The sequence below is a fragment of the Neolamprologus brichardi genome, chromosome 9 (assembly GCF_056152115.1).
Source record: "Neolamprologus brichardi isolate AB-2024 chromosome 9, ASM5615211v1, whole genome shotgun sequence".
Lineage (NCBI taxonomy): Eukaryota > Metazoa > Chordata > Actinopteri > Cichliformes > Cichlidae > Neolamprologus > Neolamprologus brichardi.
In genome coordinates this window covers 25,422,621-25,435,355 of record NC_142112.1, presented here as the reverse complement: position 1 = coordinate 25,435,355, position 12,735 = coordinate 25,422,621, and the positions used below count along the sequence as shown (strand labels likewise).

The 12,735-nt window shown below is 41.6% G+C and overlaps 1 protein-coding gene across 1 annotated transcript; it reads right to left on the bottom strand.

The window, feature by feature from the left end:
• Positions 1-4,388: 4,388 nt before the first annotated feature.
• On the bottom strand, positions 4,389-11,570 carry htr5ab (5-hydroxytryptamine (serotonin) receptor 5A, genome duplicate b). The gene is made up of 3 exons (XM_006795069.3): positions 11,432-11,570; positions 7,326-8,100; positions 4,389-5,172 (listed from the first exon to the last, which is right to left on the bottom strand). The coding sequence occupies exons 2-3, from the start codon at positions 8,031-8,033 to the stop codon at positions 4,840-4,842; spliced, it is 1,041 nt and encodes a 346-aa protein (XP_006795132.1). The 5' UTR covers positions 8,034-8,100; positions 11,432-11,570; the 3' UTR covers positions 4,389-4,839.
• Positions 11,571-12,735: the final 1,165 nt, after the last annotated feature.

The window sequence follows — 12,735 nt, the reverse complement described above, 5'->3', positions numbered from 1 at the left end:
AAAATGACCCCAGTGGCTTGGCAGTGATTGAATTCTTACCAAAACGAAAATGCTGCAAAATTCTTTCTTAATGATATTTTCTTTTCCCCAGCTCGCTTTATGCATTATTCCAGGCAAGTGCATGCCAACAGTTAACAAATACCTAGCAGTGTGCCTCGTGGCTCAGCCTCTACAGCTGTTACTTTCATAAATTAAACAGAAGTTGTGAACTTGACTTGCTTTATCTGAAACGGAGTGTTTGTTTGTTTATTGTTAATTTTATCATCCAAGACTTGTGTGCAGCAGAGAATGCGCAAATGAAAAAAAAGGTTGACACGGTTGAACATGAAGGTTTGGGTTTTTTTATTCTTTTTCTGAATAGGACACACGGAACAGATGGTAAACAGGGCCACTTTGCATTTCCTGAGCTGGGTCGTAACACACACAAAGAAAAGAAAAGAAAAAAAGAGGGGTGAAGAATCTAGAGAGCACTTTTATTGATTAGCATGAAGTTAATCGATGAAAGAATCCCAAAGGATGATATTTACCAAAGAATATCACAACGAATGTAATAACAATCAGCATTTTTCTTCATGCATTTTCTTTATTCATCACAAGATATTGTCAGCTGTTTTTTTTTTTTTTTTTTTTGCACTTTATCATCTTACCACATCAGATTAAACAGGGTAAAAAAGAGAACATTTTATGGCAATGGTGCAAGAAACCTTAAAGCTGTTCTCCAGTACTGTGCAAAAGTCTTCAGCCACCCTTATTTCTTTATATTTTGCTTCTAAGGAGATAGACGTTGCTGCAGTTTTTTTAAAGTGGTCTTGCGAATAACTGAGATAGTTCTCCAGGCTATCTGAAGATCTTTCAAAGTTTTTTTCTTTGGCCATTGGCTGTTTTTTCCACTCATGTTCAGTTCAGTCCAGTGCAAGTTTCAGAAGAATGTGTTTTGTTTGTTTGCCTTTCATCAAGCCACTGAACACTGACCTAAGAATAATTCAAGCATAAAAAAGGCACCTAGCTCAAGGGAAGAGCCAGTGTTGTATCTACAGATAGCAGACGACTTGGCAAAGAACCAAATTTAAAAGGTGTCTTTAGGCACTTTGTTACTAGCAGCCTGTTGCAAAAACTGTCAATCATGTTTCCATTTCTTTTGCTGAATCCATGAATTATGCCCAAAATAACAGTCTGACAGGTAGAAAATAGTGTTTTTGCACCAATGATGTGATTCTCAGCTGAAACCTTGGCAGATATTGGTGTATATACAGTGCTTTGTGTCCTTAAAAAAATTGAGGAAACTGACAAAGTGGAGGACTAAATAAGTGTCAGGCTTAAAAAAAACTATTGAAAGCAGATGAACAGTATGTTAAAGTCATGCTGTTAAGAAATAAGGAACAAATCCTGCAAAGACCTGACCTGAGAGATGCATCTGGCCCTTCAGTGAATCCATCTACTCTTCACTGAAATGATCTTAGCGGAAGAAGCCATTCTTAAGGAAGGAAAACAGGGGAAAACAGTTCAGGTCTGCCATATTGCACCAGAACTGGACTGAAAATCAGTGGCAGCAGGTCTTAGTAATGATTCAGATTTGAAATTTTTGGTTCAAGTTATCTTCAGAGGTCAGGAGAAAGGTACAATGTCGAGCATCTACAGCAGGGGTGGTCAATTCCAGGCCTCGAGGGCCGGTGTCCTGCAGGTTTTAGATCTCACCTTGGGTCAACACACCTGAATCACATGATTAGGTCATTACCAGGCCTCTGGAGAACTGCAGGACATGTTAGGGAGCTAATTTAGCCATTTAAATCAGCTGTGTTGGTTCAAGGACACATCTAAAACCTGCAGGGACACCGGCCCTCAAGGCCTGGAGTTTCCCACCCCTGATCTACAGCCATCTGTAAAACTGTGGAGGAGCTGTCATGGCTTAGTGCTTGATTTCAGTCAGTGTTGTTGTCGATCCAGACCAAACTGGTGGAATTATGAAAACGGAAAATATTTTTAGCCACGATGCAATATTATCTGGACAATGTCTGGCTTCTTTCAGCACGACAATGATCCCAAACATTAAAGCTCTTTGAAGCAACTGTTGTGGTGATTTGATACAGAAATACAGTTGAATTGAACTGAAACACACTGGAAGTGCAGTATAACTCGGACAGAAAAACACAAAGAGGAACACGGATCATTGATCCGTGTTCCTCTGGCCATTGATCGATCTCCACAGAGCCCGGACCTCAGCATTACTGAAGCAGCGTGGGATCAACTTGAGGAAATATAGAAGACAAGACAGCCAACATCTAAAAAAGAGCTTTCAGGAAACCTGGAAAACTATTCCTGAAGAAATGAAAAGTTTCCCAAGAGAGTTCAGGTTGTGCGTTCAAGCCAAATATTGACTTTCAAGATCATTAGAGTTAACTCAGATTTTGCATTAAATACTGTATTTTCATTTATGTTTGCACATCTCAATAATTCACTGCACCTATTTCTGACATTTCCTAACAAATTCTTTAAAAAAAAATGTGGGGCAGCTGAAGAATTTGCATAATACTGTAGGGCATTTTATTTTTTTTATTGAAAATCCATTTTTCATATTTGATTCCTCACAACACAGTCTATTTCACAAAAAGTAAAGGTTCATTAACCGATTCCACAGTGGGGAATGATTATGTAGAAAATAATTTATGCAGGAAAACAGGGGAGTGATACAAAAAGATCTAAAAATGGAAAACACTAAAAAATCAGCTCTATCATCTCTGTTTTGTGTCGGTTTTTTTGAGCTGTTCAGGGATGTTGGTCACTTGACAGGTTTTCTTACTCCCGTAACCATCATACTACAGTATAATCAAGTTCAACGCCCCTATTTTTATAGCTCAATTCAATTCCGACTGACGTGTTGGAATCTATTATTGTGATAATGCTTTTTAGCGGCTTTGCAACACTCAAAAGATCTTTTGTATCCATCTGTTATTGGAATAGGAGTAAGATGTGATCATTTGTGGCTGCAGCTTCTCAACAAAGGATTTATTCAAACAAATGAAAATAATGTCTTGTGTGGCTATTTTTCTCCGCTTTCATAAAACTCTCACTAGTGTGTAGACAAAGTGCAAGAAATATTAGTGTGTAGCTCGTCAGCACTAGAGGACAGAATGCACATTTATCAGCAAGCATGTCTGAATGAATTTTATGTGATACCACAGCGTGTATCTAGCTAAAAGGTAGACGTTTTTCAACAGTTTTCCTAGAGGGTCGTGTACTACAACTCATCTTTTCTATAATTAGATAAAATCCTTTGCTTGAGATGTTACTGACGATGAGTATTTTGATGTGTTACAGCACAAAATCCCCAGCTGGTTCTCAATTTATCATTTATGAAGTTCAGCTCGCTCAGCTCTACCCGACTTTTCTGAAATTTTATTCCAGCTCTACTTTTTAATCTCAGCAGGCTCACACATGATGAAATTGTTGACAAGCACGTTAACACGCATTTCTCGTTAACAAGCTTGAAATGAGCGAGGCGGGAGAAAGCTAACATGTAGACAGCGCCGTACCTGCTGCTGCCGCCGCAGCACAACCAATTTATTTTCCTTCTTGCGGACATATTAGCTCAGTCCAGCTGTGAGGTTACTTTCTCTAATAGACAGACCAAAAAAACTGAAAGACTTTTCTTTCTTTTTTCTTACAAACACAGTTTCTGGTTTTCATTATAGACTACATAAAAATAGATGGGACCTCGGGGTTTTTATGGCTAATTTATGCTCGCCAGATTGGTCTCTTTGCACAAAAAGAGTGATGCCGCTACAGCTCCTTACCATCTATGGAGCCAGTATGCTCGCCGTAACCTTTAGTGTTTTTCCATTGCCGCAAAATCGTCATACGGCAAGCGTAAACGGATGCAGCTGTGCGATTTCTGTCAGTACACAAAGCGACCAATTTGGCAGATATAATGGGGCCCTTATATAAGTGCTGAGGGCACAAGTACTCGCCACAGTGTTCTCCTGAACAACAGGTGTCGGCCTTCAGAGAGAACCTCCACTGCAGTGCTGGTATAAGAGGAGAGGTCAAAACCAGAAGCAACGGAGCCTCCCTCTGTAAAATCTGTGAATCGCCAAGCTTCTGTACTTATATATCATTAAAATGCCACTAAAAGACTGATTTGCGTCTTGACCCTGGCTGCAGCACCTGGTTACAAAAACCCAGAGGTACTCGAACAGCTGAAACAACACCAAAGGGTGTGCCAGCACTGATGATGACACTTTTGGCCCATGGTGCCATTCGTGGCTGTGAGAACTGTGTCTAAATGCGCGCTCATAGTGTTTGAATTCCTTAAACCTGCATCTTTCCTACTGGCCAGCAGCGAACAACTTCTCTGGTTGTGACAAGTAGTCAGACTGTACAGCACTCCATGAGAACCCACCCACCCCCACCCAATGTACACTTGAGATACAGGCTCAGTAAACATTTCGCTACTGAGTTCTTGGTCTCTAATGCTATTTTTAAATCCTCTCCAAAGCAGCATGGTGTTCATTTTGAAAATTGTGGTCCCATTTATAGCAAAAATAGACAATAATGCTGGGTACGGTTTTGGGCACTGCTTGCATAGCGTCCTGGGGTTCAGGAGTCCCATCCAACACTTCTGCCACTTCTGGTTTCCAAAAACCATACTTGCAGTCACCAAAACACTGAACTCCCGGCTTCAAAACATTAGTCTACAGCCCATTATGGTGACTGTTATATACAGTGTTAGGCTACCATCCACCTGATAGTGATGGAGTAGCCGACACAGATTCGTCATGAGAAGTAGGCTAACACTGTGGAGCAGATGCTGGTGTAGCGTGTCGGCCAAGCTTGCAGAACGGCTTATCGCTGCCTGGAAAAGAGGTTCCTCAGGGCATTGTTGTAGTTCTTATTAAATGCGGTGTATATAAGTGGGTTAAAGAAAGAGTTGGAGTAGCCCAGCCACAAGAAGATGCTCTTCCAGATAGGTGGGATGTCGCAGGAACACAGCGGGACGATGAGCTCGGTGATGAAGAACGGGATCCAGCAGAGCACAAACACGCCAATCAGAATGCCTACCATCAGCGCAGCCTTCTTCTCCTTCTGCTCACGCCACGTGTCCCCATCTGTCTGGAAGGTCACGGTGGCATGGCGCACGGTAAACACCATCTGGGGCTGCTGTGTCTCCTCCTTTACCTAGGAGACAGCCAATCAGGAAATAAATCACTTAACCCATTGAATTATTAATCAATCTGGGAAATCTGATTAGCTCTTAAATAAGCAAAGCAATTCTTTTACAAAGCAGGTCAGAGATAAGTAAATGTGGAAGTGAAAATGTTGAGGCTGCTCAGCAGAAGATGGATATTAGGCTGGTGGGGAAATGATGTGTGGATCAGCTGGTTGATCAACAAGCCAAAGCTTATTCTTTCATTTGACACGCGCACACACACAAACTGAGAATCTAAAGCCAGAGCCGTGTTTTAATCTGCAGTTTCCAGAAGCCCATTTTCTCCATTTTGCAAACACAAGCACAGCCGGGAAGAGAAATGTCAACATTTATCCTCTGACTTTCTCCTCTCTTACTGTCGCCTGGTGGATCTCAAGGCCGACGTTATTTCTTGTTCATCCGGTTAAGTTCAGGTCGCAGCATTTATAAAGACAAACTATCTGTCGAAATGTGTTGGAAGAAAAGCAGAAAGGACAACAGTCTACACTGTTGTGTCCTGTACAACATTTAAGCACGAACCTGCACTCCGGTACAGGAACTTTTACTCTCTGGAGTAAATTTAGTTGAATCAATACAGGTCACTGTACAATATAACGGATGAGATAGATGAAGCAAATCCTTTTACAGCAGAGGCCAGGAGTTAAAAGCATATTGCCGCTGGAATGGGGGCTTATAATTTAAGAAATGGTTCAATATAATAGTAAAAGATGCAGCTGCTAAAATGGGCACTTATATAACTGCAAGTATGCCTTTATATACAGCAGGTGAATGAGTCTAAGATGTGTAAAAAAGTTCACGTTTTTAAGCGTTTAATCCAATGATTAATCCTTAGGTAAGTTTAAGCGATTGCATGAGGTAAATATCAGCGTATTAGTTTAGAATCTGTTTCGTGAATGCACAGGGACAAGAAGCTGGCTTACAGCTAATGTTTGTGCAGTTATTTTATGTTTGGGCTAAAATATAAAATGCTGTCAACACAGTTTGACAGTAATTTTTTACTGAAAGCTTGAACACAGTCCAAAAGACTGATGCATTAGGATTTGTGGAGCCAAATAATATGGCTTTTGGCATCCTCAAGTTATCTGTGCAACTAGGTCAGGAATCTTACCTCAGTGAACTCTATTTCTGGTGCATTGTGTGTTTATGCATGTGTGTGAGTGGGTGTTTTTAATGGATCAGTGTGGGAAGTTTTTTATCTTGGATGCTGATGCCACTGCTCACATCATACATCGGTGCAGGCACACTGGAGGGCTCGGTGTATGCTTGGAAATGATTAGAGTAAACTTTGACGAAATACTCAGAGACACAAAACGTAACCAGTGGTGGATATGTCTGGAAAACAAAAATCACAAATTAGACATATTCCGCATTGTATAATTGCTATAGCTGGATGAATGATTGTCTGTGTGATGAAACTTGACAAGAATGTTCATCAAAGCAATAACAGATGTGGATAATTTACTGGGTGATCGGCCCTCCTTGACCGAGAGTTAATAATTTTGTCACGCTTGCATAACAAATGTGTATCATGAGGAATTGGGAAAATTATGGACATTACATAAATGAAATTAATAAATGAGATAAATAAAATCCCAACACTTTGCATTTTCTTTTGTTTTTACTTCTGTGGCTGCTTGCTAAAGCCTAAGAATCCCTGGATGCTAAAGGACTTTATAAGTAGCCTTTCACAGTTTAAGGAAAAGGATAGTTTTTGTAAGACTGTAAAAGTAACATAATCTATCACTGATGTGTTATAAAGTGAAAAGAAAACTTCCCTGATTAAATGTTTGCTTAATGGAGACCTTTCATATTTGCTGATTATAATAACACCAAAGCCAGATGCATGTTTCATGAAAGATGTCGGAGGTAGTATTTATAGTTTTCTACCATCTTCCTACGCACATTAACAGTCTGATGGTGATGAGCAGGAGGCTTTATGCTCACACACCGGATACTTATGTTTCCCTGATCACATCAGAGTAATTTATCAGCCAATATAAAAAATAACCGCACAGCAATCCATATTTGCAGGTCAGGGGCAATAGCTGGTTGATGAAGGAAAGGGAGAGCGGTGATACTGTAACCTACGTGAGGAGTTATTATATAAAATTAAAGTAATTACCTCAGCCATGGGTGTGATTGTGTTGGACTTGCGGGAGCCAATCCGAAATTTGGCAGCCTTGTAGATCTTCCAATAAACAAAGAGAACCACACAAAGAGGGAGGTAAAACGCCCCAAAGGTGGAGAAAATGGTGTAGGAAGGCTCCTGGCTCACCTGGCACTTCATCCCCTCTGAGTAAGTCTCTCCCCAGCCGAAGAGCGGTGACAAGGAGATGATAGAGGACAGCAGCCAAGTGAGTGCTATCATCACGTTGGAGATCTTTTTGCGTGTCTTGAGTGTGTACTCCAGGTGCCTGGTGATGGACCAGTAGCGGTCCAGCGCAATGGCCGTCACGTTCCAGATGCTGGCTGTGCAGCAGAGCACGTCGAATGAGATCCACACCTGGCAAAGGACGCGCCCCAGTTTCCACAGTCTGCCGTTCAGCTCGTGGACTAGGCTTAGTGGCATGACCAGAGCAGCCACCATCACATCTGAGATGGCCATCGAAGCCACCAGGTTGTGGGGCACTCGGTGAAACGTTCTCACCCTCAGGATGGTGACCAGCACCAGCAAGTTCCACACGAAGGTGGCCACCACCAGCATCGCCAGTAAAGTGAGAGTGAGAACGCTGAAGACAGAAAAGGGGCGGTAGATGTTTCCTCCGGAGTCATGGCCGTCCAAAGCTCCAGTGAAGTTGACTGTGAGCGTGCTGGTGTTAGGGTACGTCATGGTAGCTGCTCACAGCCCTGCAGCCAAAGACGATTCGGCGACAGCGTCTGCAGACAGCTCATGCATTCTGCAGCAGGGCGAGAGAAAAAGACACAGATTTAAACCTTAACAGTGCCCTACACACTAAAGGTTAAAGATGCAGTGCTCAAATAATTAGTAGCTTTTACTTCTGGGTTTGCACGAGTGTGCAAATGCACCAGTCTGCACCTATGTGTCATTGACCAAAGAGGTAGTTCAGTGATTTGTTCACAGTAGTAAAAGGCACTTGAGCTCCTCATTTCAGTTGTCGAGCAACCTGCCTACAACTTTCAAGTGCAATTTCATCTGCTGTTAAAAAGGCTCAAAAGTACTCGGGGACATCTCTGGTTCAGGAAAAGGCCATAAATATTCAGTTTTATCATCCCACTGCTGTCCTTTGATTTCCATCAAAGTCAGGCCTGTTGCACAATGGACAGTTTTAAGTGGAGTCTTTGTTGCAGACTCCTTTGGGAAGATCTCATTTTTAATTGAGAGATGCCACCGTTAAGCATTGCGGAGCTTTGTGCTTTCTGTTGTCGCAGGAAGGGGAATCTGTTTCACTTTAAACGAGACTGTGTGGTTGAGAGACCCTCCGCATTACCATACAACTGTCTCAGTTTCAAGCTCGGAATGAAAAGATTTGACATGCCAGCTCTATCAATAGATTCACAGGAGAGGCTCGGCGAGCTGCTCTACACAATTTTCAACAGTGCAGAAACAATGAATCCTAAAACACCAGCCACTTCAACTCTGACAGCTGGCTGTTTGTAAAGTATTGATCTGTTCAGCTCGCAACTACTGTAAACGCTCTGAAGAGACCAACTCCCTCACCAGAGAAAAAGTTCGATAAATGGCCACATTACCAACAAACTTTGAAAATATACAAACACATTTGCCTAACATTAAAAATCTTTACTGGTTTGTTTATCCACAGGACTCTGGTATGATAGCCAATACACATCTGACTCACAGGAGCCTCATTTTTGGCAGCATCTCTTGGGGCAATAATGATTTCATGCATCGTGTTTTGGGACACATATTCCGACAAACCTAATTTAGCAATGTTAATTTTAGTCATTAATCGTGAGTCCTTATTTATACATTCACAGTTTGAATTACTCTTCCTGCTTTAGCATATTCCTATGACTTATTCTGTCTTTCGGGAATCCTCCCAAGCTTTTTAAAAGCACAGATCACAGTTTCTGAGCTTGACCCAGTGTACCGGAGCCATTTAAAGCAGATTTCTACCTGTGATGTGGAATATTGAATAAAATCATTCATTTTGCATGGCTCTCCTTCTAGCTCGGGTTTTTTTTACAAGGTCTTGAAGCAAAGTGTCGATAATGACCACAACTAATGCACATAATACAGCTGAAATAATTGACTGTAACTAAGTTTTTTTTTTTATTAATTTCTTTTTAATTACAGAATTTAATCAGTAGGTTGAAAGTTTTCTGGCTGTTTGGCTGCATTACCTTTGGCTATATTATGAAACAATCAATATGATAAATAAGCTAAAGTTTGCCCAAATTCTACCTTTTTTCCTGTAGTACTACCAACCAAGAAGGGCAACTAAAATAAACTCTGTGAAATGCTTCATTCATGCTTCTACACCCAAGGGACCGTGTCAGATTGAGTTACCTTTTATCAATCACTGGGCTTTATGAGTAAGGCCCGATGGGTAATAACAACACAGGCCACGTCTCTATCAGTTTCTATACATAAGTGACATGTGACACCGTCTCTTAGCATCACAATCCATCCCCTCTAATCAAAGGTTCCACCTCAAGCACACCAATGGGCTCTGTGCTCTCTCTTCTCCCCGCTCCTATTAACAAGCCTAATAGCCATGAAATTGGACAACTGTTATGAAAGGAAGAGGCAATCAAAACATGCGGCATTCGGCAAAGCAATGCTGCAGTTTCTCCAGGGACATCACAGGCCAGGTGTCTCAAAAGACGGCTGCCACTCACTCAAAGTCTGAGGCACATGGCAGAAAGAATAAAAAAGACAACAAATGCAATTGTATGTGTAAGCATATGGGAGAAGAGCGAAGAGTGAGACACTGGCAGAAAAGTCTAAGATAGCAAAATCAAAGCATGAGAGCTGAATAGATCTCGTTTTTAATGTTATTCCACACAGCTGTGTTGGGAAAATGTCAGTTCAGGTCAGATGTTGTCTTAATACTTGTGCCAGCTGGTTCACTGAGCATATTTGCTTGCCATCCTTTGGGGATTTTACTTGAGAAAAGATCTGTCTGAGAAGATCTGTACACAGCGTACTTTGTGGTAGGAGGACCAAAGAGAAATGATATTTATAACCGTGACAAATTTTCATGATCCTGACAGACCTGCAGAAGATAATGCAGTTCAAATGAACAAATATATCTGCATTTGAAATCTGTTTCTGAACTTCAGACTCTTTTGAAGGATAACCACACTGCAGCCAATACTGCAGCAATCAAGAAGCCATTCCTTTATTTGATTGGGGGCAGCAAAAATAGGAGAATGCCTTTTATACATTTGCTAAGATTGCTTTTTATTGTTGCACTTATTTCTGACCTTCTGCTGTAAAAGGGAAAGAGTTTAGAGCCCTTTATTTATGCTGCTTCTGATAATATGTGTTTTTTTTAATACTACTGCAATCAGCTTGCAATTTTAAACAATATATTCCCTGGATTGCTCCAGAAACAGAGTTGGGTAAGAAAGGAATTTGTTTTGTTATTTTCATCTTCGTGTCCAAAAGCACTTCCACAGCCTTTTGATTAAATCTGCAAGAGTGTGGATGACATACTCGTTGTGTTAAGCTCGCCACTCTGAAACTGTTGTATATTCATTTGTTATACAATTTTCCCCATGGGGAATCTCGGAGCTGACATTTGGAGGTGTATGGAGGGGAGCTATGTAGATGTGTCCTCTGACTTGAGTGATAATAAAAGCACAAGGCAACATAAAGCAAACCTCTAAATCTCTTGTGCGTTCAGCACCTCTACCATGATTTCATACCAGTCTACTCTCTCTTTCTCTGTGGGTCTCCTGTTTTCCAAATCCTCGGATCACATGATCATTACAACTCTTTATGTGGTTCTTTGAAATTTACGGCAATTTGACAAAAACAATCAAACTTTACCATTTTAATAATCACAAATCTCATCTCAGTGGAGATCGCTTGTCCCGTGAGGTTTCCTATCTGCGCTCGTCTCTGCTTGCAGACGATAATCAAGCCAAAGACACTTGTTACACATCACCTCACAAAACGAGTCCCCACTTTTGAACTCCAGTGTAAAAAGAAATTATAGCCCCGTTGCTTGTTAGAAAAGAAGAAAGGGGGGAAAAAACCCTGGGCGGCCAATGATTCGTATCAATTCATTGTTAACTCACCCCGTTGCCAGATACGCGTCCAGCACAAGACCAGCTCTGCTCGCTCTCCATCGTATTTCACTTTGCTGCTCTGTCAGAGGAGTGATTGAACCGCCTCGCTCAGTGCGGATGACAGCAGAAGCACACCTCGCACTGAGGATACAGAGGCGCTGGAATGAACCACACTGGTGGTCTGGAGGGGGAACTCAGTGCACTCAAATGATAAGCACTGGCTTTCCGGGCGCGCGAGAGACGTGCGCGCGCGCCTGTTTTTACGAGGGAAGCGCTTTATTTTGAGATGCGCGTGGCGCGCGAGGAGACGACGTCTCGGGCCCGTCAGAGTTTTCATCCTGCTCAGAAAACATTCCCTCTCGCTAATTAGTCTTACTCTGCAGAGATCAGATGTGGCTTGAGGAGACACGGCTCATGCTGCTTTATGATGGATGATATTCGTGCCACCACCACTCCCGTGGCATTTCCTCTAACCCACACCGTCTTGATTAATCCATATTTCGCGGAATGTAATTCAGATCCAATTTGTGTGCAGGATCGCGGCTGTGTACAACTTGTAATCGAGTTTCTCTCGACTGGGCTTTGTGGAATACCCACTGGGAAACTTCATTTGTCCCGCGAAAATGGCCTGAGAAAATGATTAATTTAATTAAATCATCACAGTCAGCACCAGAACACTGCGAGGCTGTTTAGCCGGCCATCTGTCACTTAAGAATCTATTGGTGATGGTTCCATCCGGATACAAAACAGCTTTTCTTCTTAATGGTGATTGCCTGCGAAAAAATAATAGAGCTGTAGGTGGACAGAGAAAGGTGCTCCCGTCAGATTTTATAATGTCAGGCTGTGAATGAGACTGACATCAAGCTATCGAGAAATACATTAGAAGTCGTCTGAGCAATGCCTTAGCTATAAAAATACCAGCTGTCCCTACAGTTACTGATAATAGGTGTACCCATATAAAAATTGTGGTTTCAGCACCATGGTCAGCAACATCACCCCTACATTTATTTATTTATTTATTCATTTATTTATTTATTTTTAGTAAACAATATAGCATCATAAATAAATCCAGTTTGTTTCAGCACAAGATTCTGCATCTTACAGGTAACACTTACCTCCTCCTAATCCTTGGGATTAGCTTGAAAATGCTCGAGCAGAGTAAGTGTGGTCTATCACTAACCCTGAAATATGCAGCTGTTTACAGCCAGAGGCACTCTTGGAGTTTTTATTTATTTATTTATTTATTTTAAATCACACCATCTTCTGCTCAAGGAAAACATTTATGTGACTCTACTACATCCCTGCCTCCTACC